Genomic DNA, 25,316 nt, shown 5'->3' on the forward strand with positions numbered 1-25,316 from the left:
AGAAAGAAAGAAAGAAAGAAAGAAAGAAAGAAAGAAAGAAAGAAAGAGTGATACATTGACAGTACAAAACAAACCTTAATATTACTTCCCTGCAAAACCTCAGTGACATTTTGGTAAATGTCAGCGATTCACATCATTCTCCTCCGAGGACAGCTACAGCACTGGGTGTTTATGGGTAATTAGCTAACATCCGTCCATTAGCTAGCTACCGACATTTTAACTCACTGAGAGGGAGAGAGAGGGAGAGAGAGAGAGAGACAGCGAGGGAGAGAGAGAACTCATCACATGATATGTCACATGACGCTGCTGCTGTTTACAATCTGTCGCTTTGTTCCAAGTTATATGTACATATCTACCTCAATTACCTCGTACCCCCTGCACATCGACTCGGCACTAGTACCTGTGTAGTACCTGTGTAGTACCTGTGTAGTACCTGTGTATATAGCCACATTATCACTACTCATTGTGTATCTACAGTATTATTATGTTTTACTTTTCTTTGTCCATTTTCTTTCTCTCTGCATTGTTGGGAAGGGCCCGTAAGTAAGCATGTCACTGTTAGTCTACACCTGTTGTTTATGACGCATGTGAGGAAAAGCATTGGATTTGATTTGATTTGCATTGAAGTCTTCTGATGGAAAACATGCACGACCCTTCAGATTCACCTCTGTTACGATTGAGACGTATAAAGAGCGTTCACTCAACAGGCCTTTTTACATCCCTGAAGTCCTATATTCGACCCCCCACAAGCCCTCAAAAGTACTCTTCTGTTTTAGTGTCACACTCCCAACACCCTTTGACCCCAAAGCCCATTTAAAACAGGTGTGTAAATCAACTCTGTTCTTCCTCTTTGGTCTGTCCTCTTGTCCACTAGTGTTGTTAACAGGGACCCTGTTTAACCCCTCAGTGTGTGTGTGTGTGTGTGTGTGTGTGTGTGTGTGTGTGTGTGTGTGTGTGTGTGTGTGTGTGTGTGTGTGTGTGTGGGGTGTGGGGCTGTTGTATCCCCCTCAGTCTGAAAAGGTATTTGTTCTAAAATGGACCCCCTCATGATGAGAGGCTGTAGAGGTTTCCTCTTACTTGTTGTGTTGTTGTATTGTCCATGCTCAATTACATGATTGTAATGATTATTGACTTTAAATCCCGGCTTATGTGTCAGCGATGGATGATGGAGGTCTACTCTAAACACAGACACATACACACACTCTTTCTTTCTTTCTTTCTTTCTTTCTTTCTTTCTTTCTTTCTTTCTTTCTTTCTTTCTCTCTCTCCCTCCCCTCTCGTTCTCTATCTCTTTCGCTCTCTCTCTCTCTCCCTCCCCACTCTCTCTTTCTCTCTCTCTCTCTCTCTCTCTCTCTGTATAACCCTCTCTTCATTCCCAAACCCATAACTGTGTGTCATTGTGAGCCATGTGGATATTATATGTTCAAAGTTGTTTTTTATGCTCCTTTGCTGCAAAACCAATTGCCCCCTGGGACAAATAAGGTTGAAACTTGATTATTACTGTGTTTTATATTGTGCCAATGCATCTCCCCTCCCTCTCTTGCTACCTCTCTCTCTCTCCCCCCTCTTTCCCCTCTCTCTCTCTCCCCCCTCTCTCTCCCCTCTCTCTCACCCCTCTCTCTCTCCCCTCTCTCTATCCCTCCCCTCTCTCTCTCTCTCTCTCTCTCCCCCCTCTCTCTCTCTGTATCTCTCTCTGTGTATCTCTATCTCTCTCATTTGAAAGTTTAATTTCATCAATGCTTCTAATATGTCCCATCCATAGAGACACTGAAGTTATGCAAAATTATGCAAAAACAGTTCAGGAAACGAGAGGCTTCCGGTAAATTCACCAGCGGTGGACATAATGATGAGATCCTGAGTCTAAATGCCAACCACCTACTCAAACATTAACAGCGATTGTTTCCCCAACATAATTACTGAAGGTGTATCATGTCCCCAGTTTCCATTACAGCCCACTGTTTTAATCAAAACAAGTTAACTGATATGGCGTTGACTCATTTAATGTGTTTTGACAAGAATTCCGGGCTGCAATTTTCATTACAAAAACATCCCTAATATCCCCAATTGAGACATTAGTCTTGGCATAGCATTTCAACATGTTTAGGGACAATCTGAAATGGCCCCCTATTTCCTAGTGCACTAGTATAATCTAGCATTTCAACATGTTTAGGGACAATCTGAAATGGCCCCCTATTTCCTAGTGCACTAGTATAATCTAGCATTTCAACATGTTTAGGGACAATCTGAAATGGCCCCCTATTTCCTAGTGCACTAGTATAATCTAGCATTTCAACATGTTTAGGGACAATCTGAAATGGCCCCCTATTTCCTAGTGCACTAGTATAATCTAGCATTTCAACATGTTTAGGGACAATCTGAAATGGCCCCCTATTTCCTAGTGCACTAGTATAATCTAGCATTTCAACATGTTTAGAGACAATCTGAAATGGCCCCCTATTTCCTAGTGCACTAGTATAATCTAGCATTTCAACATGTTTAGGGACAATCTGAAATGGCCCCCTATTTCCTAGTGCACTAGTATAATCTAGCATTTCAACATGTTTAGGGACAATCTGAAATGGCCCCCTATTTCCTAGTGCACTAGTATAATCTAGCATTTCAACATGTTTAGGGACAATCTGAAATGGCCCCCCATTTCCTAGTGCACTAGTATAATCTAGCATTTCAACATGCTTAGGGACAATCTGAAATGGCCCCCTATTTCCTAGTGCACTAGTATAATCTAGCATTTCAACATGTTTAGGGACAATCTGAAATGGCCCCCTATTTCCTAGTGCAGTAGTATAATCCCTATAGTGCACTACTAGGATGCCATTTCAACAGTCTGAGTCTGTCCTTAGGGCTCGCTGTAAGGGATGAGCTGGTTGTTATGGTCGCCAGTTAAGCCTAGAAGAATGAGCTGTAGTTATTGGAATAGTTGACCTGGGTTCTCCACTGGTGCCCTGGTGTTGGGGGATCCACCCTGCATGGTTTGTTAGTCACCATCCATGGCTTAAGGCAAGGGTGTGTGTGTGTGTGTGTGTGTGTGTGTGTGTGTGTGTGTGTGTGTGTGTGTGTGTGTGTGTGTGTGTGTGTGTGTGTGTGTGTGTGTGTGTGTGTGTGTGTGTGTGTGTGTGTGTGTGTGTGTGTGTGTGTGTGTGTGTGTGTGCGTGAGTGTAAGCTAGGCTCTCTTGTTTTGTCACGGGATTACCCTTTAATTAAAGAACATAGAGCTTGTTTTAATTTAAATGATAACTTGGAGGGGAAGGGTTGACCCGTGTCATAAGAGGAGGGTTGTAAACGCCACGATTCCACCCCTTGGTGGTGGGTCAGTTGTGTGTGTGTGTGTGTGTGTGTGTGTGTGTGTGTGTGTGTGTGTGTGTGTGTGTGTGTGTGTGTGTGTGTGTGTGTGTGTGTGTGTGTGTGTGTGTGTGTGTGTGTGTGTGTGTGTGTGTGTGTGTGTTTTGTAAACGGCATGGTTCGACCCCTGAGTGGGTCAGTAGTGTGTCTGGCTTTTTCAGGCGCCACTCAATCAGCCCCAAGCTATGGCCTTCTCATAAGCCTTTCTCCCACACTGGAGACCAGTGCTGTCTGTCTGTCTGTCTGTCTGTCGTCTGTCTGTCTGTCTGTCTGTCTGTCTGTCTGTCTGTCTGTCTGTCTGTCCGTCCGTCCGTCCACTTTAGCAATTGAAAGTCTGACTCCTATGATTTGGGATATTCCATTGTTCCATCTTGGATATCTGATTGGTCAAATATTATACTTTATATTACAATGAACAAACTGCACCCATTTACCTCGAAACACAGGGAAGATATTTTGATTGATAGATTTTTTATTTAACCTTTATTTAACTAGGCAAGTCAGTTAAGAACAAATTCTTATTTACAATGACGGCCTACCAAAAGGCAAATGGCCTCCTGCGGCGACATGGGCCTGGGATTCAACAAATTAAAAGATAAATACAATATAAATATAGGACAAAACACACATCACAACAAGAGAGACTACACTACATAAAGAGAGACCTAAGACAACAACATAACAGCAAAACATGACAACACAGCATGGTAGCAACACAACATGGTAGCAGCACAAAAACATGGTACAAACATTATTGGGCAAAGTCAGCAGCACAAAGGTCAAGAAGGTAGGGACAACAATACATCACACAAAGCAGCCACAACTGTCAGTAAGAGTGTCCATGATTGAGCCTTTGTCACACTCTTCGTCGTCTGAAGATAGAGAGAAATCATCGTCGGAGAAAGTGGACCAATACGCAGCGGGGTTATGTGTACTCATCTTCTTTTTATTATGGATCAGAAGGTAAACCAAAAACAAAACACATACACAGGAAAAAAACACGACCACCACGACCACGACCACGACGACGACGACGACGACGACGACGACGACGACGACGACGACGACGACGACGACCAGGCTTGTAAGGCACAACGCTATACACAGCAATTAGTCTCCCACAACTCACAAACCCAAACACATACCTCTATATAGGACTCTCAATCAGAGGCAACTAGAAACACCTGCCTCCAATTGAGAGTCCAACACCCAAACCTAAACATAGAAAACTAAACTAGACAGAACATAGAAATACAAACCTAGAACATACCCAAAACCCAGAACTAACAAAATCAAACACCCTAATACACAACCAACCACCCCGAACCACATAAAACAAATACCCTCTGCCACGTCCTGAACAAACTACAATTACAAAAAATCCCTAATACTGGTCAGGACGTGACAGCCTTTGAATGAAGAGATTGAGATAAAACTGTCCAGTTTGAGTGTTTGTTGCAGCTTGTTCCAGTCGTTAGCTGCAGCAAACTGAAAAGAGGAGCGACCCAGGTATGTGTGTGCTTTGGGGACCTTTAACAGAATGTGACTGGCAGAACGGGTGTTGTATGTGGAGAATGAGGGCTGGAGTAAATATCTCCAATGGGGGGAGTGGGGCCTAAGAGGTTTTTATAAATAAGCATCAACCATTGAGTCTTGCGACGGGTATACAGAGATGACCAGTTTACAGAAGAGTATAGAGTAATGGATGTCCTATAAGGAGCATTGGTGGAAAATCTGATGGCCGAATGGTAAAGAACTCATAGAATTTGAAACTCCTATATAAGCTACTCGTATATAGGCCTACTAATATTCTGTAGCGTTTTATTTATAGATCCATTCATTTCAGAAATGCAACACCTTCAAACACCTAGCTCTGTCCCTCAAATTGTATTTTTTTATTTTACCTTTATTTAACTAGGCAAGTCAGTTAAGAACAAATTCTTATTTTCAATGACAGCCTAGGAACAGTGGGTTAACTGCCTTGTTCAGGGGCAGAATGACAGATTTGTACCTTGTCAGCTCAGGGATTTGAACTTGCAACTTTTTGGTTACTAGTCTAACGCTCTAACCACTAGGCTACCCTGCCACCCCATCCTTTCCTTCCTCGTTTCCCTCTACACAGCAGGGTATGACAGAGAGGGGACGGACTCTGTCGTGCTTCCCTTGTGCGTTGGACTTAAAACTTTTCTCTGTGAACCTTACATCAAACACCCATGGCCCACTGCTGCTGCTTTGAAGTGGTGTGTCTGTGTGTGTGTGTGTGTGTGTGTGTGTGTGTGTGTGTGTGTGTGTGTGTGTGTGTGTGTGTGTGTGTGTGTGTGTGTGTGTGTGTGTGTGTGTGTGTGTGTGTGTGTGTGTGTGTGTGTGTGTGTGTGTGTGTGTGTGTCTGTGTGTCTGTGTGTGTGTGTGTGTGTTTGAAGTAGATTTCAAAGAGGAGAGAGCTCTGTCTCAACATGTAGGCTATGTACCTGGTAAAAAGAACTATCTCGTGCTGTAAAAAGCTAAAAGGCTCCTGGGAAATGGGCAAAGAATCAAGGGTAATCAGTTCCTTCCATTCCAGGCAGTCACACAAAAAAATGCAGTACTTTTCTCCCTTTTTCAAAGGAATGCTCCTTCCTGGTTGAAGTTCAAGAAGACTGGAGTTTTTTCTAGCCTATTCAGGCAGGTCATACATCAAATCAAATTGTATTAGTCACATGCGCCGAATACAACAGGTGTAGACCTTACAGTGAAATGCTTACTTACAAGCCCTTAACCAACAATGCAGTTTTAAGAAAAATACCTAAAGAAAAATAGAAATAAAAGAAACAAATAATTAAAGAGCAGCAGTAAAATAACAGTAGTGAGGCTATATACAGGGAGTACCGGTACAGAGTCAATGTGTGGGGGCACCGGTTAGTTGAGGTAATATGTACATGTAGGTAGAGTTATTAAAGTGACTATGCATAGATAATAACAGAGAGTAGCAGCAGAGTAAAAGAGGGGGGGGGGGGCAATGCAAATAGTCTGAGTAGCCATTTGATTAGATGTTCAGGAGTCTTATGGCTTGCGGGTAGAAGCTGTTTAGAAGCCTCATGGACCCAGACTTGGCGCTCCGGTACCGCTTGCCGTGCGGTAGCAGAGAGAACATTCTATGACTGGGGTGGCTGGAGTCTTTGACAATTTTTAGGGCCTTCCTCTGACACTGCCTGGTATAGAGGTCCTGGATGGCAGGGAGCTTGGCCCCAGTGATGTACTGGGCCGTACACACTACCCCCTGTAGTGCCTTGTGGTCGGAGGCCGAGCAGTTGCCGTACCAGGCAGTGATGCAACCAGTCAGGATGCTCTTGATGTTGCAGCTGTAGAACCTTTTGAGGATCTGAGGACCCATGCCAAATCTTTTCAGTCTACATGTTGCACACACCTGGACCTGGTCCAGAAAGACAACAATAGTCTGAATGTAGACAATATGAATGGGTGTGTGTGACCTATCCTCTCAATTGTTGATAATATTAAAGTATTCCTTCATTCGCATTACCTTAGTGATGTGAACAAAACAGCCTACATGAGTCAAAAAGAACACCAAAATATAATCGTATTACATACAGTGCTTACAGCCACCTTATCCACCAACTCAAATAGTTTTCATTCTGTTGCTATCATAAAGAAATATTGGAGTAATATTGTCTGTAGTCTACAAAATCTGGGGGCCAAAGAGACGTAGAGACAACCTTCGGCAGGAACATACCTTGAAAAGCCGGCGTCAGGACCATGCGGCGTTCATCAGGCAGATGCAGGCTCTCCGTGTGCCCCATGCGCCACAATCCTCCAAGCATCGTTTCGTGCATTGTAACCTGCATTCATAAAAACCCTATCACCACCAAGAAGCAAAGCAGCCTCTACTGCTAGCTGCCTTTCAGTTTATTTTCCTCCTGGAAAAGTAGCCGGCAAAGCAGTCCAAGTGAACGAAAATGGCCAGAAGTGATAGGCAGAAAAGAGAGTTGAAGAGCGAATATGTGTTTTTGGACTCCGAAACGTCTATGGATCGGCAAGATTTTGATATGTCTAGTTGCTCTATCAATGACGTCTTCAACTCCAGAGACTGCGCTTCTTCTCCATTGAGTCAGATTGATACTTTTCTGAAAAACGTTCAAGTTTTGCTGGAAGCAGCAAGTTTTATCGAGAACGCCGAGAGGAAGGATGGAAGTAAGTTTATTTTGTGTAACGGTTTCCCCCCCAGTAATATTCAGGGAAACAAGAGTTTCATTGTCAACAGACGCGAGACAACAAAGGGCTGAGTTCATTCAACTGATCTACTTATTATTCTCATGCATGTATTATTATGCACTCGCACTGATATTGCACTGCACTAATAGCCTAATATTATGAATGTATTACGTTATCTATTACTTTCCCTGTAGCCTAGATTTCTGATATGATTAAGATATATTTATTTTTGTTGGTTGTACGTTTTTCTATCCCGCAAAGCATAATTTGCTTTGCACCTGCTCACTGGAACAATTTCATAATTTAGCCTAAATTCCTATTTCACCATATAGGCCAGGCCACCGACAAAGCCTAGATTGATTAAACCCCACAATGGTTTTGGGTGTGGGTGCACAGAACATTGTATTGGCCACTACTTTGAGATTAGATAAATCTGAGCACAGCATCGCAGCGCCCTCCAACTCATTTTTGGGTGACGTCATAGTGCCCCCGCATCCTTCTCTGTAGCCTAAACAGCTCGATTGTTAGGGGGGAGAGATAGGCCTATTGTTAGATGTTTGCACATATTTCAAATAGGATGCTTTTTCTTACTATTTTGACGCTAGCCTAGAGCACCTGGTTTCAGTTGTATTGCTTTATATTTCTGTTCATTTTGACATAGTTTCACAATCTGTAAATCTCAATCTCAAGATGATTTTCTTGAATAGATGCTTGCCTACTTTATTCGATTTTTAAAATAAAAAATACTTTCTTTTTACACTATTTATGTATCAAGTCATTGCAAAAAGTGTAATATAATAAAGAAGTTTCAAAGTTACAGAAAATGTATTACTATTCTCTTATTATCTAATAAATAATGAGATCTTTCGTGCAACATTTTCATCTCTTCTTTTTTCCTACCCGATTGTTGTTGCTTCCTGATACTTGCGGGTTTTCCACATGGCGCGAAATCCCTTTGTGATTGGTCAAGTGCAAGTTCGCATGAGATGCCTGTCACAAGGTATCACCAATCGAGCGTCTCCTTTGCGGTGATGTAATTTGTTGCTGGGCCTGGCTTCAGTCGGCCGGTACACCCCCACTCTGGTGTTGATTCATGGGACTTGCAGTCTTTTTTGCCAGAAATTAATGCGAGAAGCGATATGATCATCGAGAATAGCATACTGACCGGGTTTCAACTACAGTCCAGTGAACAATATTCATGTTTGATGTATTTGGTCTGGAGTGATCAGTAACCCATTCCTGCTTTTAAACCTATTATAGGACAGCTAATAACGTCTTATAACAATGTAATAACATAGGAGTATCAGGCTATTAAAATAGGGCTTATTCATATCATTTAGTCGCTTTCCTTTAAATTTCCAATTAAAAGTAATTATTTCAATAACATGAAACGTTGTACGTGGACAGTAGCACCTTGCAAAGTTTCATAGCAGCCATAGCATAAGGGTCATATTTTCAGCGTCGAGATCAGTAGAATAAAGACTACATATCCCATAAAGCTTTGCGTCGAGACCAGCCCCCAGTTTCTGCTGGGTCTCAGCCCCTCAGCTGTGGAGCGAGGTAAACAAACTGGGAGGAGTGAGCACAGGCAGCAGCAGGGACTTTTCAGGCTTTGGGTGGAAATTTTATATTAATTTTTATACCATTTGTAACTGTTTTTCCTGAATACTTTGAATACTTTGCCACACTCGTTTTTCGATTTTTGAAACGGCTGAAAACCTGAATCACTACCTGTGTTGCATATTAAAACTGGGCTGATTTTTTTCGACAGGGCTTTTAATTACAGAGCCAGCAAACAAAATAGCTGACAAGACATTCATGAAGTAACGTTTTGTGTTATACTCAACGAGGAACAATTATTCCGATTTTGGATCGTGAACCGCAATACTACCTGTCTTTGAAATAGTATCAGAAGTTGTAGAAACGTTTAGCTAACGTTCGCTAGCTCCAGCAGAATGACGGCAGTGCAGTTGATGAACATCCAGAGGTTGTTGGAAGCGGCAGAATATCTTGATAGAAAGGAGAGAGGTATGCAAAATAAAAACACGTTACACATTTGTGGTTAGTTTAATTTGATTATGTAGGTTAATTTGTGTCATTTCAGAGTTTTAAATAATTTGCTTGTCATGTTTGACAACTTCAAAATACACCACAGACAAATGTAGCTAGGCTATGTAAGTGTTCTGTGTGTGTTGATGCTGTTTTCAAGCGTCATCACCGAAAAACAAACGATTCATGCCGTTAACGGTAGATGTGTGGGTGGTATGAGTTGCCCCATATATTCAGATGATCTAGCACCAACATTGTATATATTTTTCCCGTTGTTTACAAAATGTTGCATATGGCGGGGGACGGTCCAACTCGCCCTAACCACAATTTTATTTCAACAGAGTGTGAACACGGATATGCATCGACGTTTCCGTCGTCAATTCAGAACACGAACTACCAGAGGCAAAATAAATTTCGAAACAAGAAGTTCCACAATAACCATAACAGGTAAGAAAAACTGCACGTGTGTTGAACAATAACTTCAAGCAGGCATGCGATGCCAATGTGTTATTAGCCTGGGTATGTATGTTGATCTAAACAAATGAATTAACTGTCATTCAGTTGACTTTCTCTATAATAAGCTGAATGACCAATAACAATGCTGCCATAATGTGATATCACTCGACTGTCAGTGCAACGTTGTAGCCTAACTGCTGGTTAAACAAGCCTAGATGTGGTTGCCACAACACCACTTGAGTGTCTTAACCTATTTCTGCCCTCTGTCACAGCATGTAAGCTCACTTATAGAACATCATGGCATGTTATAAGCAGGAGTTAACATATATTCAGAGAAATTGTCCAAGCATAAAATATACACGTGGATTAAAAACCGTGCAGCCTACAGAGAATGAATGTTAGGGCACTCTTTGCTTGGGGTATGGGGTAGCGCTGGCAGCACCAGCTGCTATCATCAGCTGATTGTCAAACTGATGGAGGTTAGGGACTGGGAGAAAGTTGCAGATGGAGATGGAAAAACAGACGAACACCACAGGGTTTTAAATGATTTTATGTACAAAACAAATCATACTTGGTTATAATACAATCGTTATTACAGTCTTACAACTGTTTGCCATTTTACAGTGTTGAAACATTTGTTAATTCTATATGTTGCTATACTCTTCCCAAGCTATAATATTTGGTTAGTTTTGTCCCCAACCCTGAAGGGAAAAAGCTCCTATTTGCTGCTGGTGTTGTATGCAGGCAGGCTGGTGTTGTATGCAGGCACGAGCAAGGTGAATACATAGAACCTTTTAAAAGACTGTCGATGTGGCTTTATGATTTTTTCCCCCATTTGTATGTGTAATCTCATTATAATTTAATGCAGTTTAATCTAATGTATAAATGTTAGCCTGTACTTCAATAGCCAATCTATTTGAGAATGACATTCTACAGAGAGCCTTAGACGAGATTGATACTGCTGCACGTAATGCTCTTTCAGAGGAAAATGCATTGACGACTAGAGGCTGTATAGACTATAATAGCGTAAGGTGGTGTTTTCAGTTAAGAACATGGACAGACTAATGTCCTCTACTTATACATCTATCTTACCATGGACAGACAGCCACGATTCAATCCTACTGAGAGACTGAGAGCCTTTTTCATCTTGAACGTGAGAGGAATGAAAAACAGGAACAAACATTTGACTCCCAGCTATAGTGTAGCCTAGTTATGCATGGCAACGATAGTGATCAGATTGGCTCCGGTCTGTGTGTGGCCAAGTAAGGCCTCCTCATCTGTAGCATGTTGAGGCTTATAGGTGATGGGCTTATCTCACTCTCTCTGTTCCTCTTTCACCCTATACAGCAGGGACATGTTTATCTCATCTTTGTGTGTGTGTGTGTGTGTGCGGGGCAGGGATCCTCCATTCCTCCATTCAAGTCATCTGCATCTGTTGAGCTATAGCTACAGACATTCTGATCACTCTCTGATAGCTGATTTGATGTGTCCTGTAACCTACTGTAGAGGGTTATTATACGCCATTGTCTACTGTATAGGCTAGTGCAGCATTTCCCAAACTGGGTCCTCGGGACCTCAAGGGGTGCACGTTTTGGTTTCTGCCCAAACACTACAAAGCTTGATGATGAGTAGGTTATTTGAATCAGCTGTGTAGTGCCAGGGTTTGGTGTTTACCTTGGGAAACCCTGGGCCAGTGTGTTTACTAGTGCTAACCCATATAGGAGATCTAGGTCTATCTGGCTTGATCTCGTTTACAAAGAGCCACTCCAGGCCTCCATATAAAGATGTACTGTGGGTTTGTTGGTTGAGCCTTCCTCTATGGGGTGGCTGCTGCAGACCAGGGTTCAGATACTATTTGAAGTGTTTCAAGTAGTTTTAGAGTTTGCTCTAACCTGCTTTGAGTAAGGATGGGCATTTGAAATGATTTCACTATTCAAATAATATCATGATTTTTTGGGTGGGCGATATCCGGATAGTCGAAATTCAAAATAATCTTGACCAATGATGCATAATGCCACAACAGCAGACAGTGCACAGTTGTTTTCAGGGTGCTGTTTTGTTTTTTGTTGGCTAACAGTAGCCTAGGTTAACAGTAGCCTAGGTTAACAGTAACCTAGGTTAACAGTAGCCTAGGTTAACAGTAACCTAGGTTAACAGTAGCCTAGGTTAACAGTAGCCTAGGTTAACAGTAGCCTAGGTTAACAGTAGCCTAGGTTAACAGTAGCCTAGGTTAACAGTAGCCTAGGCCAACAACAACAGTGGAAGAGAAGTCTGATGCTCGCCATCATAGAAATGATACTGTGTTGTGTATTGATCTCGGTCGTGTCTGGTGGACCCTCCGTTGGTGCGTGACGGGCTGGGATGTCACTGATTCAGACTGTTGCTAGTCAGCCGCTGGCCACCATTAGAACAACTCAATAGCAGCAGACACAGTTTCTCTGCACCCCTTTAATAGCTCTCCATCGTTTTTTTTTTATAGGGGAGAAATAAACTCGCAGGAGCATAAAGTTTTAGCGTTGTGTACGAGAAGGCTTTGTACAGTTTATGAGCTGAGCTGTAAATTGTGTGGTATTTCCACAAATAAATGGAGTCAGGCTCCTGGCTCCTGGCTGGCTCCTGGCTGGCTGGTGGACTATAGGCTCTATAGATAAAAACGGTTTAGATGAATCAAGATACTCTTGTGTGTGTGTGGTGGGTGTAGGTTGTGTGTCTAGGAGTGTGTGTGTAGCCTAACACGCCGAGCCCAGCACGGTTGATTATTTCTACCACAGAGTTGCAAAATGTTTTGGGTGAGGATGACGTTTTTCTACATAATTATTTAAAGTTTGCACAGGAAATTGGTTACATCTTAGGTCTTGCTCGGCAATGATGGCCGGCTTAGCAGAGACCGGGTTCCCTGGTCCTGTTAATGAGAAATGACTGTCACAGTTCAGTTGTTGACCCAGTCTTGCATACATAATAAGCACAAGAGCAACAACGGTGGTAATGTATTCTAATGGAGACATATGGTATTTTTATTTACATCAATAATTAAACATAAAAAAAAAGGATTTGGAGTCGCTCTGAAGAGGCGCCAACTCCCAGAATCCCTTGTAACCTGGCAGCGTCTTTTTTCCTCCCACTCTGTCTTTCTCCTTCCTCTCTTCCGCGCTCATCCCTTGTTCCCTGTAGCAGAACAGCGAGCTATCCAATCAGGTCAGCTTCTGCAGGCGGAGGCCATTTTTTTTGGTGTGAAAATTTTGCGACTGTAATAGTCCCCCTCCAATAAAGAGAAGTGCCTATATGACCTGGGAACCAATAAATGGTTCCTCCCTGCGGTGAGTGGGTTGAGGAGCTGAGGAGGAGTTTGTTTAAAAAGACACACACACACACACACACTGGGCGGGCAGGCAGGCCATTTAGGCCGAGGCAGGAGGGCCTGATTATCTTCAGTGTGTTGCCATACAAAGAGGCTCTTAGGGGACCAGCTGAATCACTTTGCATTATTAACACAGCACTGAGTCTGAGGCCTGGACTGACACACACACACACACACACACACACACACACACACACACACACACACACACACCACGCACACACACACACGCACACGCACACACACCACACACACACACACACACACGCCACACTCTCAGGCAGCCATATACATGGGGCAACATGGGCTATGCACTGTTGGAGGAAGAGGAGGTTGAAGTGTGTGACGATACAGGCCCTTGGTATGGGACTGAAGCCTGGCCGGGCGTATCGACCAAACTCACAATTCATAGTGCACACTGACTCTCAGGCACGGTCTTGGTATGGTACATCACAGTACAGCTGGTCTGTGTGTGTGTTGTTGGTTTGTACACTACTTCTCATTTGGGATTAATTGATCAGTCCTATTCATTCTAATCAGACCAAGTCAAAGTGAGTGCAGTATGCCACCAATATACTGTCGCTCTCAACTGAATCCGTGGCTGGTTGTTAAAATAGATAGGCCTATTGACTTTTGAATTGAAGCTTTTTTAATTATTGGATGTGTTGAAATGTCACAGGTCTTTGCGATGTGTTGGTTCCTTGGTTAACAAGTTCCTTTCTTGTTTTTCCTGTTTGCAGGTCTACACATAATGAGTTGGAGAAGAATAGGTGAGTTGGTCTTTCATTTTCATACTTAATAGACTTAAAACAAAAAGTAAACTTGTCCAAATCTGTACTGAAAAGTCAAACTAGCCCCTCAAATTGCACTGCAAAAGCGCTTGCTCTTAGCTTGCCAGTTTGGAGCTTTCCACCAGGCAACTTTACCCAGCAACAGGTTATTAAAACCAAAAGTAAGATTTGATCTAGTTCCTCTTAATCTAAGGACATTTCCTCCCTCTCCTATACTCCGCCTCTCTCTCTCTCTCTCTCTCTGCCCTCTCTTTCTCCCTTTCTCTCTCTCTGTGTTGTCTCTATCTCTGCCCTTTCTCTCTCTCAATCTCTCTGCCCTCTCTCTCTTTCTGCCCTCCCTCCCCCTCTCTCTCTCTCTGTCCTCTCTCTCTCTCTGTCCTCTCTCTCTCTCTCTCTTCTCTCCCTCCTCCTCTCTCTATGTTGAGTCTCCACTGTACAGTACATTGGGTTATGCAATGGGGCCATTGGTAAGGGCTTTGAGTTACACAGTTACAGCCAGGCAGGGCAGGGTAGGGTGCAAGCACAGCAGACTGGGCCTGAAACCAGAGGCATTTTCAGTGTCTCAAATGGCACCCTATTCCCTATAAAGTGTAATACTTTTCATCTGGCCCCATAGGGCACTATATAGGGAACAAGGTACAATTTAGTCCCTGGTCAAAAACAGTGAACTGCATAGTAAATAGGGTGCCATTTCAGACACACCCAGGGTTTCATGGTTGCTTTGTACAGACAGAACACAGTGGATCCTTAGAAGCCCTTATCAGATTTGGAGTTGAACCACCCACTTTGGAGTGTTTAGGCTTCATCAATCGCCTGAGAGGAGAGGAAGGTCTGGAAGGGTTCACCTGGAAACCATCAATAATACGAGGCGAGACTGTGAAGGATTTCTGGTAAAAACAAGCCCACTCATCTCATAATGTAGCCGCAAGCAATCCGTTTAATTACATACCACCTCCTTATTTATTTTGTGACTTTTCTAAATGACAGGGACATTGGGAGAGGAGATGTGTTGGTTGACCAATAGTTAAACAGACATGGTTATGATGTGGTATCATCTCATGACTGTCCTGTGTTCTAGTGATACCATGGCATCCTACCATCCTGCCATCCTGCCACAGAGACTGGTTCTGGCAGATAGTGCCCACATGGTTTTGCATCGTCAGTGCTGACGCAGCGTGTGGCCCTGGTGGCTCTGTGTGGGTTGTGGCCGAGATAAGTGATGAGGAGACGTACAGATGTAGGATCTTCATTTGAGCCAGTTTGCTACAGCAGGAAAATGTGAATGAATATGTGGATTATAATTAATGGATGTTTTGTAGGGGAAATCAAGTTTGAAATGTCAAAGTGGAAATGACAAAGTTAAGAAGCCTTTTTAAACCTCAAATACACTACAAGTAAAAAAAATCGAATAAAAAAGGAAAGATCTCCTACGACAGGGTGGTTATTCATGGAACAGTCGTAATCCGGCCCTTTAAGAAAAAACATTCAAAAATCTGAATATAACTTCTAAACCCTAGATTTGCATGCTGTAAGCAAATAGCGTACTTGATATGTCACGGCCTACTAAGCCCATTTGGCAGTGAATTGTCCAAGCCAGCCCTGCTGCACTCTGGATTCAAGAGTGGAACACTTACCAGTTCCATTTTGTCAAGTTTATCAAACGGACTAGTTCCATTCCATTCTTCTTGCTACCGCAGCAGGCTGGTGAGGTGATAACCCTGTAGTGACAGAGCCGTGCGGCAGACAGAGATGACAGGGTAGAAGATGAAATGGATCTGAAACCCAGAAACCACATTCCAGATGCTCACATACCGTAGCAACAGCCTCCACCGCCACCAGACTAGATAACGCCTCGATTTCACCCTCTTTGATTAGTTAGCTGCCTCTTATAAACCAGTTTCACTCATACATGCAGACGTGAAATTATAGACTACTGCATTAGAGCTACAGTTTAAGCTGGTTGGTTCAGCTTGTTTGTTAGGGTATGCTGGGTGCTTCCCAAAACGTCAGGTAACATTACACAAAACAAATAGTACCTAAAACAAATTATAAACTGGGTGGTTTGAGCCCTGTATACTGATTGGCTGAAAGCCGAGGTAGAGTTGAAGTTGGAAGTTTACATACACTTAGGTTGGAGTCATTAAAATCGTTTTTCAACCATTTCTTGTTAACAAACTATAGTTTTGACAAGTCGGTTAGGACATCTACTTTGTCCATGACACAAGTAATTTTTCCAACAATTGTTTACAGACATTAACTTCAAACTGACTGCCTCTTTGCTTGACATCATGGGAAAATCAAAAGAAATCAGCCAAGACCCCAGAAAAAAAATGGTAGACCTCCACAAGTCTGGTTCATCCTTGGAAGCAATTTCCAAACACCTGAAGGTACCACGTTCATCTCGATAAACAATAGTACGCAAGTATAAACACCCTGGGACCACGCAGCCGTCATACCGCTCAGGAAGGAGACGCGTTCTGTCTCCTAGAGATGAACGAACTTTCGTGTGAAAAGTGCAACTCAATCCCAGAACAACAGCAAAGGACCTTGTGAAGATGCTGGAGGAAACAGGTACAAAAGTATCTATATCCACAGTAAAATTAGTCCTATATCGACATAACCTGAAAGGCCGCTCAGCAAGGAAAAAGCCACTGCTCCAAAACGAGCAAAAAGGCCTACAAACCTGACTCAGTTACACCAGCTCTGTCAGGAGGAATGGGCCAAAATTCACCCAACTTATTGTGGGAAGCTTATGGAAGGCTACCCAACACGTTTGACCCAAGTTAAACAATTTAAAGGCAATACTACCAAATACTAATTGAGTGTATGTAAACTTCTGACCCACTGGGAATGTGATGAAAGAAATAAAAGCTGAAATAAATCATTCTCTCTACTATTATTCTGACATTTCACATTCTTAAAATAAAGTGGTGATCCTAACTGACCTAAGCCAGGGATTGTTTACTTACATTAAATGTCAGGACTTGTGAAAAACTGAGATTAAATGTATTTGGCTAAGGTGTATGTAAACTTCCGACTTCAACTGTATATCAGACCGTATGACAAAACCTTAATTTTTACTGTTCTAATTACATTGGTAACCAGTTTATAATAGCAATAAGGCACCTCAGGGCTTTGTGATATATGGCCAATATCCCATGGTTAGGGGCTGTATTGTCCATATATCACACCTCCTCAGGCCTTATTGCTTAATTAAACCATTTGATTGTTTGTTTTTGGGGTGCTTCCTTGCTAGAGTAGTATGTCAATTAGCATTTTGCTAACCAAATAGCCTAGCCCCTAATGCACCACTTAGTATTCTACTAACCAAACCCTACCATTAGCTTGTTTGCTATGCGTGATGCTAGGCTAAGTATTGTATGTACGGTATTCATGCTGCTAGTGAGGGATTCAATGACAGTAGTCCCTATTGAACCAGCTGAGTGTTCAACTGGCCATGTTGTTTTATGATGTCTCTGTTTATGGGTAATCAAGGCTTTTACTCTGGGACATAAATCTAGAGATACCGCCTCTCTCACCCCTCCCTATTCATTTCAGATTGTGTATCAGGCCAATAATACACCAGACAATAATAAAAACTCCCTAAATGATATTGGTGCTGGTGGTCGGGCGTCTCTAGACTCTGCTGCTGATGAAATGATATTTAGTTTTTACGCTCTACACTTTATGACAACGGGTTGTGCAAACAGACTCTCAAACACCTTTCAGCAAACAGATGTCTGTGGTGTATTAAGGGTACAATCTGCAATATTTACTGCAGTTCAATTGCCATTTCAATTACCCAGTACCCATTGATTCTTGAAGTGGTCAGGGCTGCAATAGGAATGGCTGAAATAGGAATTCAGGGTTGTCCCTTTGCACTCATCTTTTCCCCATTGTGTCTGTCCATCCGCCCGTCCGCCGCCCGCCCGCCCGCCCTTGTCTGGTAAGGATGTGCATCGTTCCCTTTCAAAGTGAATCGATACGTATCTAGATACATCGGCTCTGATACAGGAATTCTATGTTTTATTTTGAAACACTTTGTTGGGATTGAAGAGAGAACGATACGATACACTAACATTTCCATTCTAAATTCAAATCTGCTGCTGATGGAGCTCATGAGCTGAGCCTCTCTGAGCTGGATCTGTGTGTGTGTGTGTGTGTGTGTGTGTGTGTGTGTGTGTGTGTGTGTGTGTGTGTGTGTGTGTGTGTGTGTGTGTGTGTGTGTGTGTGTGTGTGTGTGTGTGTGTGTGTGTGTGTGTGTGTGTGTGTGTGTGTGTGTAAATGATGTATGTCTATGGTGTATACTATGTAGGCCCCTGATCTGAGCCATAAGGGAGACTAGGCGTCTACCACCCCACTATCAGATTAGGGGGGTAATGTGTTTTTTGTACCATCACTTTGTTTGAGTTTGTAATGTAAAATCTCCAAATCCAATGGTTTTCAGTGAGTTTCTTTTCTCCTTCCGCAGATGAGATTTGTGTCTCCGGTAACTTGCTTCTATTCTGGTTAAACACAACTTTCAACAGTGCATAGATAACAATAACCTAGCAAATTCCACAGGTTGTCACGCAACTAATAAAGCCTAATGTTTGAGCAAGATCAGGAACAGCCGTCTACCTGGCGCTGGTCAGCACTCCAAGCTGGGCGCAGCGAGCAGTTTGACAAGGCTTGGTTGTTCTGCATGAAAAATAACTTGTAGGTCAATGACTGTCAACACAGTAACATGCTTAGTTTGACACTGAAGGAGAGGACGCATCAGTTGTCACAAAATATGAGAGGTCTTTTCAGAAGTTGAAAACTAATATGAGGAAAACATTGTAGTGAACCGGCGATTCGTTACGTTGGAATCCATTTTCTGACCGGTGAATGCCACATTTGGATCGGTCTTATCTTAATCATTTGAATCGGGAACGATGCGTATCGGTGACTTGTTACATCCCTGCTGCCTGGTGTTTGTTTTGGCTGCTCACAGTCTGATAAGAATGGCCATGGCTCATTACCAGGGGACTTTGGAATGGTGTGGGACAGAACGACGGCTGCTTCTGTTGTCACGCTTTAAAAAAATGTGTCTGCATTTTTTGTGTCTGCTAGCGTTATATATTGGATAGCATGCATGTGACGTTCTGAACAACGCTGATGAAGCTTCTAATATAAAACTGCATATCACGGCATTGTTGAATACTCGTTTCTGATTGGCTTGAAGGGCATTCTAGAGTGTGCATTATTCCCCTATAACACACAGTATATCAGCACGGTAGTATGTAATGGCTATAGTTCATTCTTACATGTTCTATGTTTGAACTGTTTTCAAGCAAAAGTCACATTGAAAACATTATTGGCAATGTTGAATTCGATATTCATAATAGCAAGCTAGTTGGTTTAGTTAGCTTAATTACCAAGTCTATTTGTTTGGTTACCAAGGCAACTACTGTAGCTATCTAGTTAACTAAGCTACTTCAGTGGATGTTGAACACATTTCTACCTACAAATGAACACATTTGTAGCAGCAAATGTGTTAAATTCTAGCCATGGTATAAAAGAGGCAGTCAACTCTGGGCTCTATGCGTCCTCTGGAAAACAATGCAACTCCGTGGGAGGTCAGTTTCACTCCACTAGCTCCTAATGGAACACCTTCCACGACGTTCATTATTTTCCATTGGACGCATAGCCTCTCATTGATTATCCCTTACGCATTGCATTCAATTGAACATAACTTCAGAAGAACCTCATGTCTTCTCTCAGCTGAGTATTCAGAATGACTTTAGGGGAGCACAATGAGACACAATACCAAAGTCGTGACTTCATTTTGAAAGCTGTTTTTGTTTTTTGGCCCAGGCTTTAGTACTCTCACGTGCTCAGGCCTATATCCTTCATGGCGTGTGAGAGCATAGTTTGCCCCAATTCTCCTCCGACCATAGCAACAACAATACCCACCCCACCCTCCCTGTTGTCAGGCCTTGCAGCCAGGCCCAAACTGGACCCAGTTGGGCTTCATCCCAAATGGCAACATATTCCCTATATAGGGCACTACTTTTGACCAGTACCCTATTGGCTCTGGTAAAAAGCAGTGCACTAAATAGGGAATAGGGTGCGATTTGGGACACACTTGTTCCTAGCCAACCAACGTGATTCCTTGTAAGCTTTTCTTGGCTCAGAAAAGCAGCTTAAGGGACTTGATCTTTGGTCTGGCGAGCACAGCAGTGTCAGAGTGGAGCACAGCAGTGTCAGAGTGGAGCACAGCAGTGTCAGAGTGGAGCACAGCAGAGTCAGAGTGGAGCACAGCAGAGTCAGAGTGGAGCACAGCAGAGTCAGAGTGGAGCACAGCAGAGTCAGAGTGGAGCACAGCAGAGTCAGAGTGGAGCACAGCAGAGTCGGGTGCAGCACAGCAGAGTCAGGGTGCAGCACAGCAGAGTCAGGGTGGAGCACGCATATGTGCTGGGGGCTGGAGCACTTTCCCCTCTGGTCAGCCAGAGCTGCTACGCTAGGCGAGGCTATGCTAACCGCTAACTTCTATTTTGGTAAAAGAGTTCATTAGCCGTTTCTAGCAGTTAGCATTAGCAAAGCTAACAAAGTTATATTCTGTTATAGGAGTTAGTTAGCAGTTAGCATAGTGTAGCGTTAGCTGATCTGGCTGTGAGAGGGTGCAATAGTAACAGTAACTGTGTCAGGGTGAATAGAGACAGAGAACACCTGTCTCACGAAGGGCCTGACTCTGAATGACACATATTTAGCCAATCGCGTGCACTTATCCACTCACACACACAAACCTAGATGTACTGTGTTCACACAGTCCTACATCAGCTCATTACACACACAACACACACACACACACACACACACACACACACACACACACACCGTGGAGGAGACATCCTCGTTACGCACGTCTTTCTGACTGCCCTACATTCTCCCTCTGCTGAGTCGCTCTGTAAGAACACGCTGGTTTAGTGAACACACACACACACACACACACACACCCTCCAGCTGGATTAGGTGCCGGACACTCGTCTTTTCTTACCTGACCTTTGACTCCGGATATCTTTCCACCTCCTTGTTGTGCCCTTACACAGGGATGTTTGTGTTTATACAGGATATTTGCATTAGCGCGTACAGCATTCCAAGATGTGCAGGATACGGGAGGGCCAGCTTGTTTAGGGATGACACACTGATGTTTGTTTAGAAGGATAGAAATAGAGCCGTGTGGTGATTGTTTTTGGGATATCTCCCTGATAAGGCTGTAAAAAGCTTTCAAATGACACAAATTGATACAGACAGTGCTTTCAATCAAATCAAATTTCTCCCTCTTTCGCCTTTTACCACAACTAATAAAACTCCTTATTTTATCAAGCACCCCGTAACGATAGTGGGTCACGCTTCTTGACAATCCAAACCCACATCCCAAGTGGCTGTTTAGTTGGAGTGTTCCAGGATGGAATGCACTAATGTTCCGTTCTCTCCGCTACTGCTGCTGCTGCTGCTAGTCTAGAAGTGTGTCCCAACTGGCACCCTATTCCCTATGGGCCTTGGTAGAAAGTAGTGCACTATATAGGGCATCGGGTGCTATTTGGGACGCACACTAGAGTAGCGTGTCAGTCGGTTAGCATTCCAGCTAACCAAATCATCCAGCCTTAAAGGAAGAACTAGAAGCCTGTTGGAAATGAACCACCTCAATAAATCTGTCTGGGGTCTATATTTAGACAGCTAGAGGGAAAATTGCTCAGTTTCCACCAATCATTGGTTTTTAAGGATTGTTGCCCTCCAATCAAAATGCGGTATCTTCTGACGACATCATATCCTTCCTGGTTGGTTTGCGTGGGCGGTGGAGTGTCATTGTTTACAGTTAGTGGTCCGGAACAGGGACAGAGCTAGCTTATAGGGTCCTGGGTTGGTGAACTACTGTATCTAGCCACTGTTACAAGGCAGGGTTAAGTGGATATGCTTTTAGGCTTTGAGGTGGGGGTGGGGAGACAGCTGTGTGTGTGTGTGTGTACAGTATTAACATAAACCAGAGTGAGATGAGAGAGGATAGCAGGGATAGCAGAAGGACAGTCGTGCCCCAGAAGCCAACATCTGGTTGGTTGGATGTCGGAGGGATCTCCCTTGGTTTTATCTGTTTCAGCCCAACGTGGTGTTTTAGGAAAGTAAAGCCTTCTGGGTATTGGAGTTTAATCTAAAGCTCCTCTGACCTCAGGTCACTGTAGAAGGGGGGTGGAGGCATGGGAAGACAGGGAGGCATGGGACGAGAGGGAGGGAGGGATGGATGGATGGGGAGTGATAGAGAAGAGAAAGAGATGAATGGATGGAAGAAGGGGAAGCAGGGAACGATAAAGGAAGGGATACGGGTCACCATGGAGGTAGGGATTGGGGAGGGAATGCCACACTTGTTTTGAGTAGTAAAGGGTTTGTGGACGCCAGAATCACATGATTCTGAGGTCATGTGATATAGGGGTCTGCTCTCTCTTTCTCTCATTCTCGCTCTCATTCTCTCTCTCCCGTCCCTCCCTCTATCTCCCCATCTCCCCTCTCTACCCCTCCATCCCTCTCTCCACCCCTCCATCCCTCTCTCCATCCCTCTCTCCAGTGGACCAGATTAAAAGCTACAGAGCAGAGTGATGTTAGGCACGTGTGAACTAATCCATGTGTTAGTGATGGGCCTGGCTGGCTTCAGCTCCAGCCCCTTAGTCCCAGTCTCACTGGGGCCCTGCCTGCTATAACCTCCTGGACACTGCACAGCTGGCATAGCCTGCATAACCCCCTCCTCTGCCTCTAGTCATCCCCCACTCTGACTATTTCTGACCCCCCTCTCTCTCTCTCTCTCAGTTCAAAGGGCCAAAGCAAGTGACATAGACAATAAACAAGTATCTCTCTCTCTCTTTCACATGCCTACTTGTTTCTCTTTCTACAGGCTCTCTCTCTCTCTCTTTCACTCACTTGTTTTTTTACTGTACACCAGCTCTCTATCCCTTACATTCCACCCTCTCTCTTCTCTCGCCATGTTTCCTTCTCATCCCTCCCTCCCTGTCCGTGTTGCGCTGTTGCCATGCGTCATTGCAGATTCCTCTCTGTGGTTTGGCATGGGTTCAGTGGTTCAACAGGCGTGATGTGAAGTGGAACAGATCGACTACAGTGTATATCTGCCCGGCAATTATCCTACAATTGGATTTATTTACCAACCAGCCCTCTTCTGTGTGAGTGATGTGGTGCGGGGTTCCCTGATATTCCAGGTATCCCGTGTTGATTCAACCCCTTTCCACACCAGCTGGTTTTGAACGGAGTTCCACTGTGGCTCCAGACTAAACAACCCAGTGGTTGTTGGGATGGATCCACAGGATGTGCTGCCCTCGACCAGCCAATCAAATCTCAAAGTAATGAAGAAGTCTAAAAAGGGAATGATTGATAGCCAAAAAAAGAGAGAGAGACACACAGGCACACACACACACACACACACACACACACACACACACACACACACACACACACACACACACACACACACACACACACACACACACACACACACAGTGTACCATCATAACCACACACTCAAAGTGATAAATTCCACCTCCACAGAATAGCTATATTCCCAATGTTTCTCTGTCATTCCGACATGGAATTTGGGTCACCATCCGACTTAATTCCGAGAGGGAATTCCGACTCCCGAGACTTACTAATCAGTCTCTAAGATCCCCAGTGAGTGCAGTAGGCTGTAACACACTTCTACAGTGAACACATTCCACATTCCTTTCATTCTTCAGTGCTGTTTGTTACATATATAACAATTGCCTGTCAGTGAAGAACTCAAAAGGACGATTGTCCTCATAGGACGTCCCCGGCTCAGAAGAAGAAGACAGTGAAGGATGGATCTCTCTCTTTCTCTCATTTACTAAGTACCAGTCTAAGAGTCCCAGATCGTTTTAGTTCTGTCAATAGCCAGCTAGACAGGCCTATTGGCTTAATGAGGGTTTTCACTATACAAGGATGTTGTCTATGTTATCTCAACCACTAAGAGCTGGAGCACTCTGTCTTTAGTAGCCCAGTTAAAGACGCAGCATTCCATACGTTTCTGTAGGCTTCAGATGCTAATTTCTGGACAGATTACACAGAGACGGACGAGTTAGATCTTTAATGACGGTCTCTCCCCCCTCTCTCTCTCTCTCTTTCTCCATCTCTTTTTTCCCCCTCTCTGTTTCTCCCCACCTCTCCCTCTCCCCACCTCTCCCTCCCCCGCTACTTATTGTAGCCCCCCCCCTTTCTCTCTCCCTACATCCATCCCTCTTTCCCATCTGTCCATGTTTTATAATAGAGAACAGAAAAGCGTCATCCAGTCCTTTAGTGTAAAGATGCCATTGGCAGGACAGGCCTATATTCGTCTGAGAGAGTAGTGCGTGTGTGTGTGCGCACGTGCGTGTGTGTGTTTAAGCCCAGAAACGTGGCAGATCACCACGTCACCACTCACCACTGAGTAAGATATTACAATCCACCGCTCGCCAGGAATATCAATGTATTTCTTTATTTACACTCACGTCTTAGCTGTCGCTCGGATTTACATCCAATTTGCTTTGAGGGGGGACAGTGACACTTCCTATTGTCCTATGGGAAGGTGGCTCTGTGTCCATCAGCTGTATGGTCTGTCATTGGCGGAGAATAAGTAGCCTTTTACTAGGGAATCAAATAAGGAATCCCAAAGTAATGAATTGAATCAAATAGAGCATAACAAGTTTCTTTTGCTCTTTGATAGTCATGGCAGTATGGTTCTTTAGGACATTCTGTTCCAATCATGTGGTTGCTACAAATAAAACATTTTAGAAACTGGGTGGTTCGAGCCCTGAATTCTGATTGGCTGACAGCTGTGTTATATCACACCGTATACCACGGGTATGACAAAACATGTGTTTTTCCTGCTCTAATTACGTTGGTAACCAGTTTATAATAGCAATAAGGCACCTCGGGTTTGTGGTATATGGCCAATATACCACGGCTAAGGCCTGTATCCAGGCACTCCGCGTTGCATCGTGCATTAAGAACAGCCCTTAGCCGTGGTATATTGGCCATATACCACACCCACTCGGGCCTTATTGCTTAAATATAGCATT

At 43.7% G+C, this 25,316-nt stretch overlaps 1 protein-coding gene across 2 annotated transcripts in view; it reads left to right on the forward strand.

The window, feature by feature from the left end:
- The first annotated feature begins 7,184 nt into the window (after positions 1-7,184).
- The window catches only part of LOC106564473 (max-interacting protein 1), a 37,473-nt gene continuing 19,341 nt past the window's right edge, over positions 7,185-25,316 (forward strand). The window contains exons 1-3 of one of the 2 annotated variants that reach the window (XM_045691036.2): positions 7,185-7,545; positions 9,957-10,062; positions 14,170-14,199. In XM_045691036.2, coding sequence (XP_045546992.1) covers positions 7,311-7,545; positions 9,957-10,062; positions 14,170-14,199 — 371 coding nt within the window. In that variant the 5' untranslated portion in view covers positions 7,185-7,310. Of the gene's footprint in view, positions 7,546-9,110; positions 9,595-9,956; positions 10,063-14,169; positions 14,200-25,316 lie in introns of those variants that run through there. The other variant, XM_045691037.2, reaches the window with a different exon arrangement.

The sequence above is a fragment of the Salmo salar genome, chromosome 12 (assembly GCF_965601325.2).
Source record: "Salmo salar chromosome 12, fSalSal1, whole genome shotgun sequence".
NCBI classification, from domain to species: domain Eukaryota; kingdom Metazoa; phylum Chordata; class Actinopteri; order Salmoniformes; family Salmonidae; genus Salmo; species Salmo salar.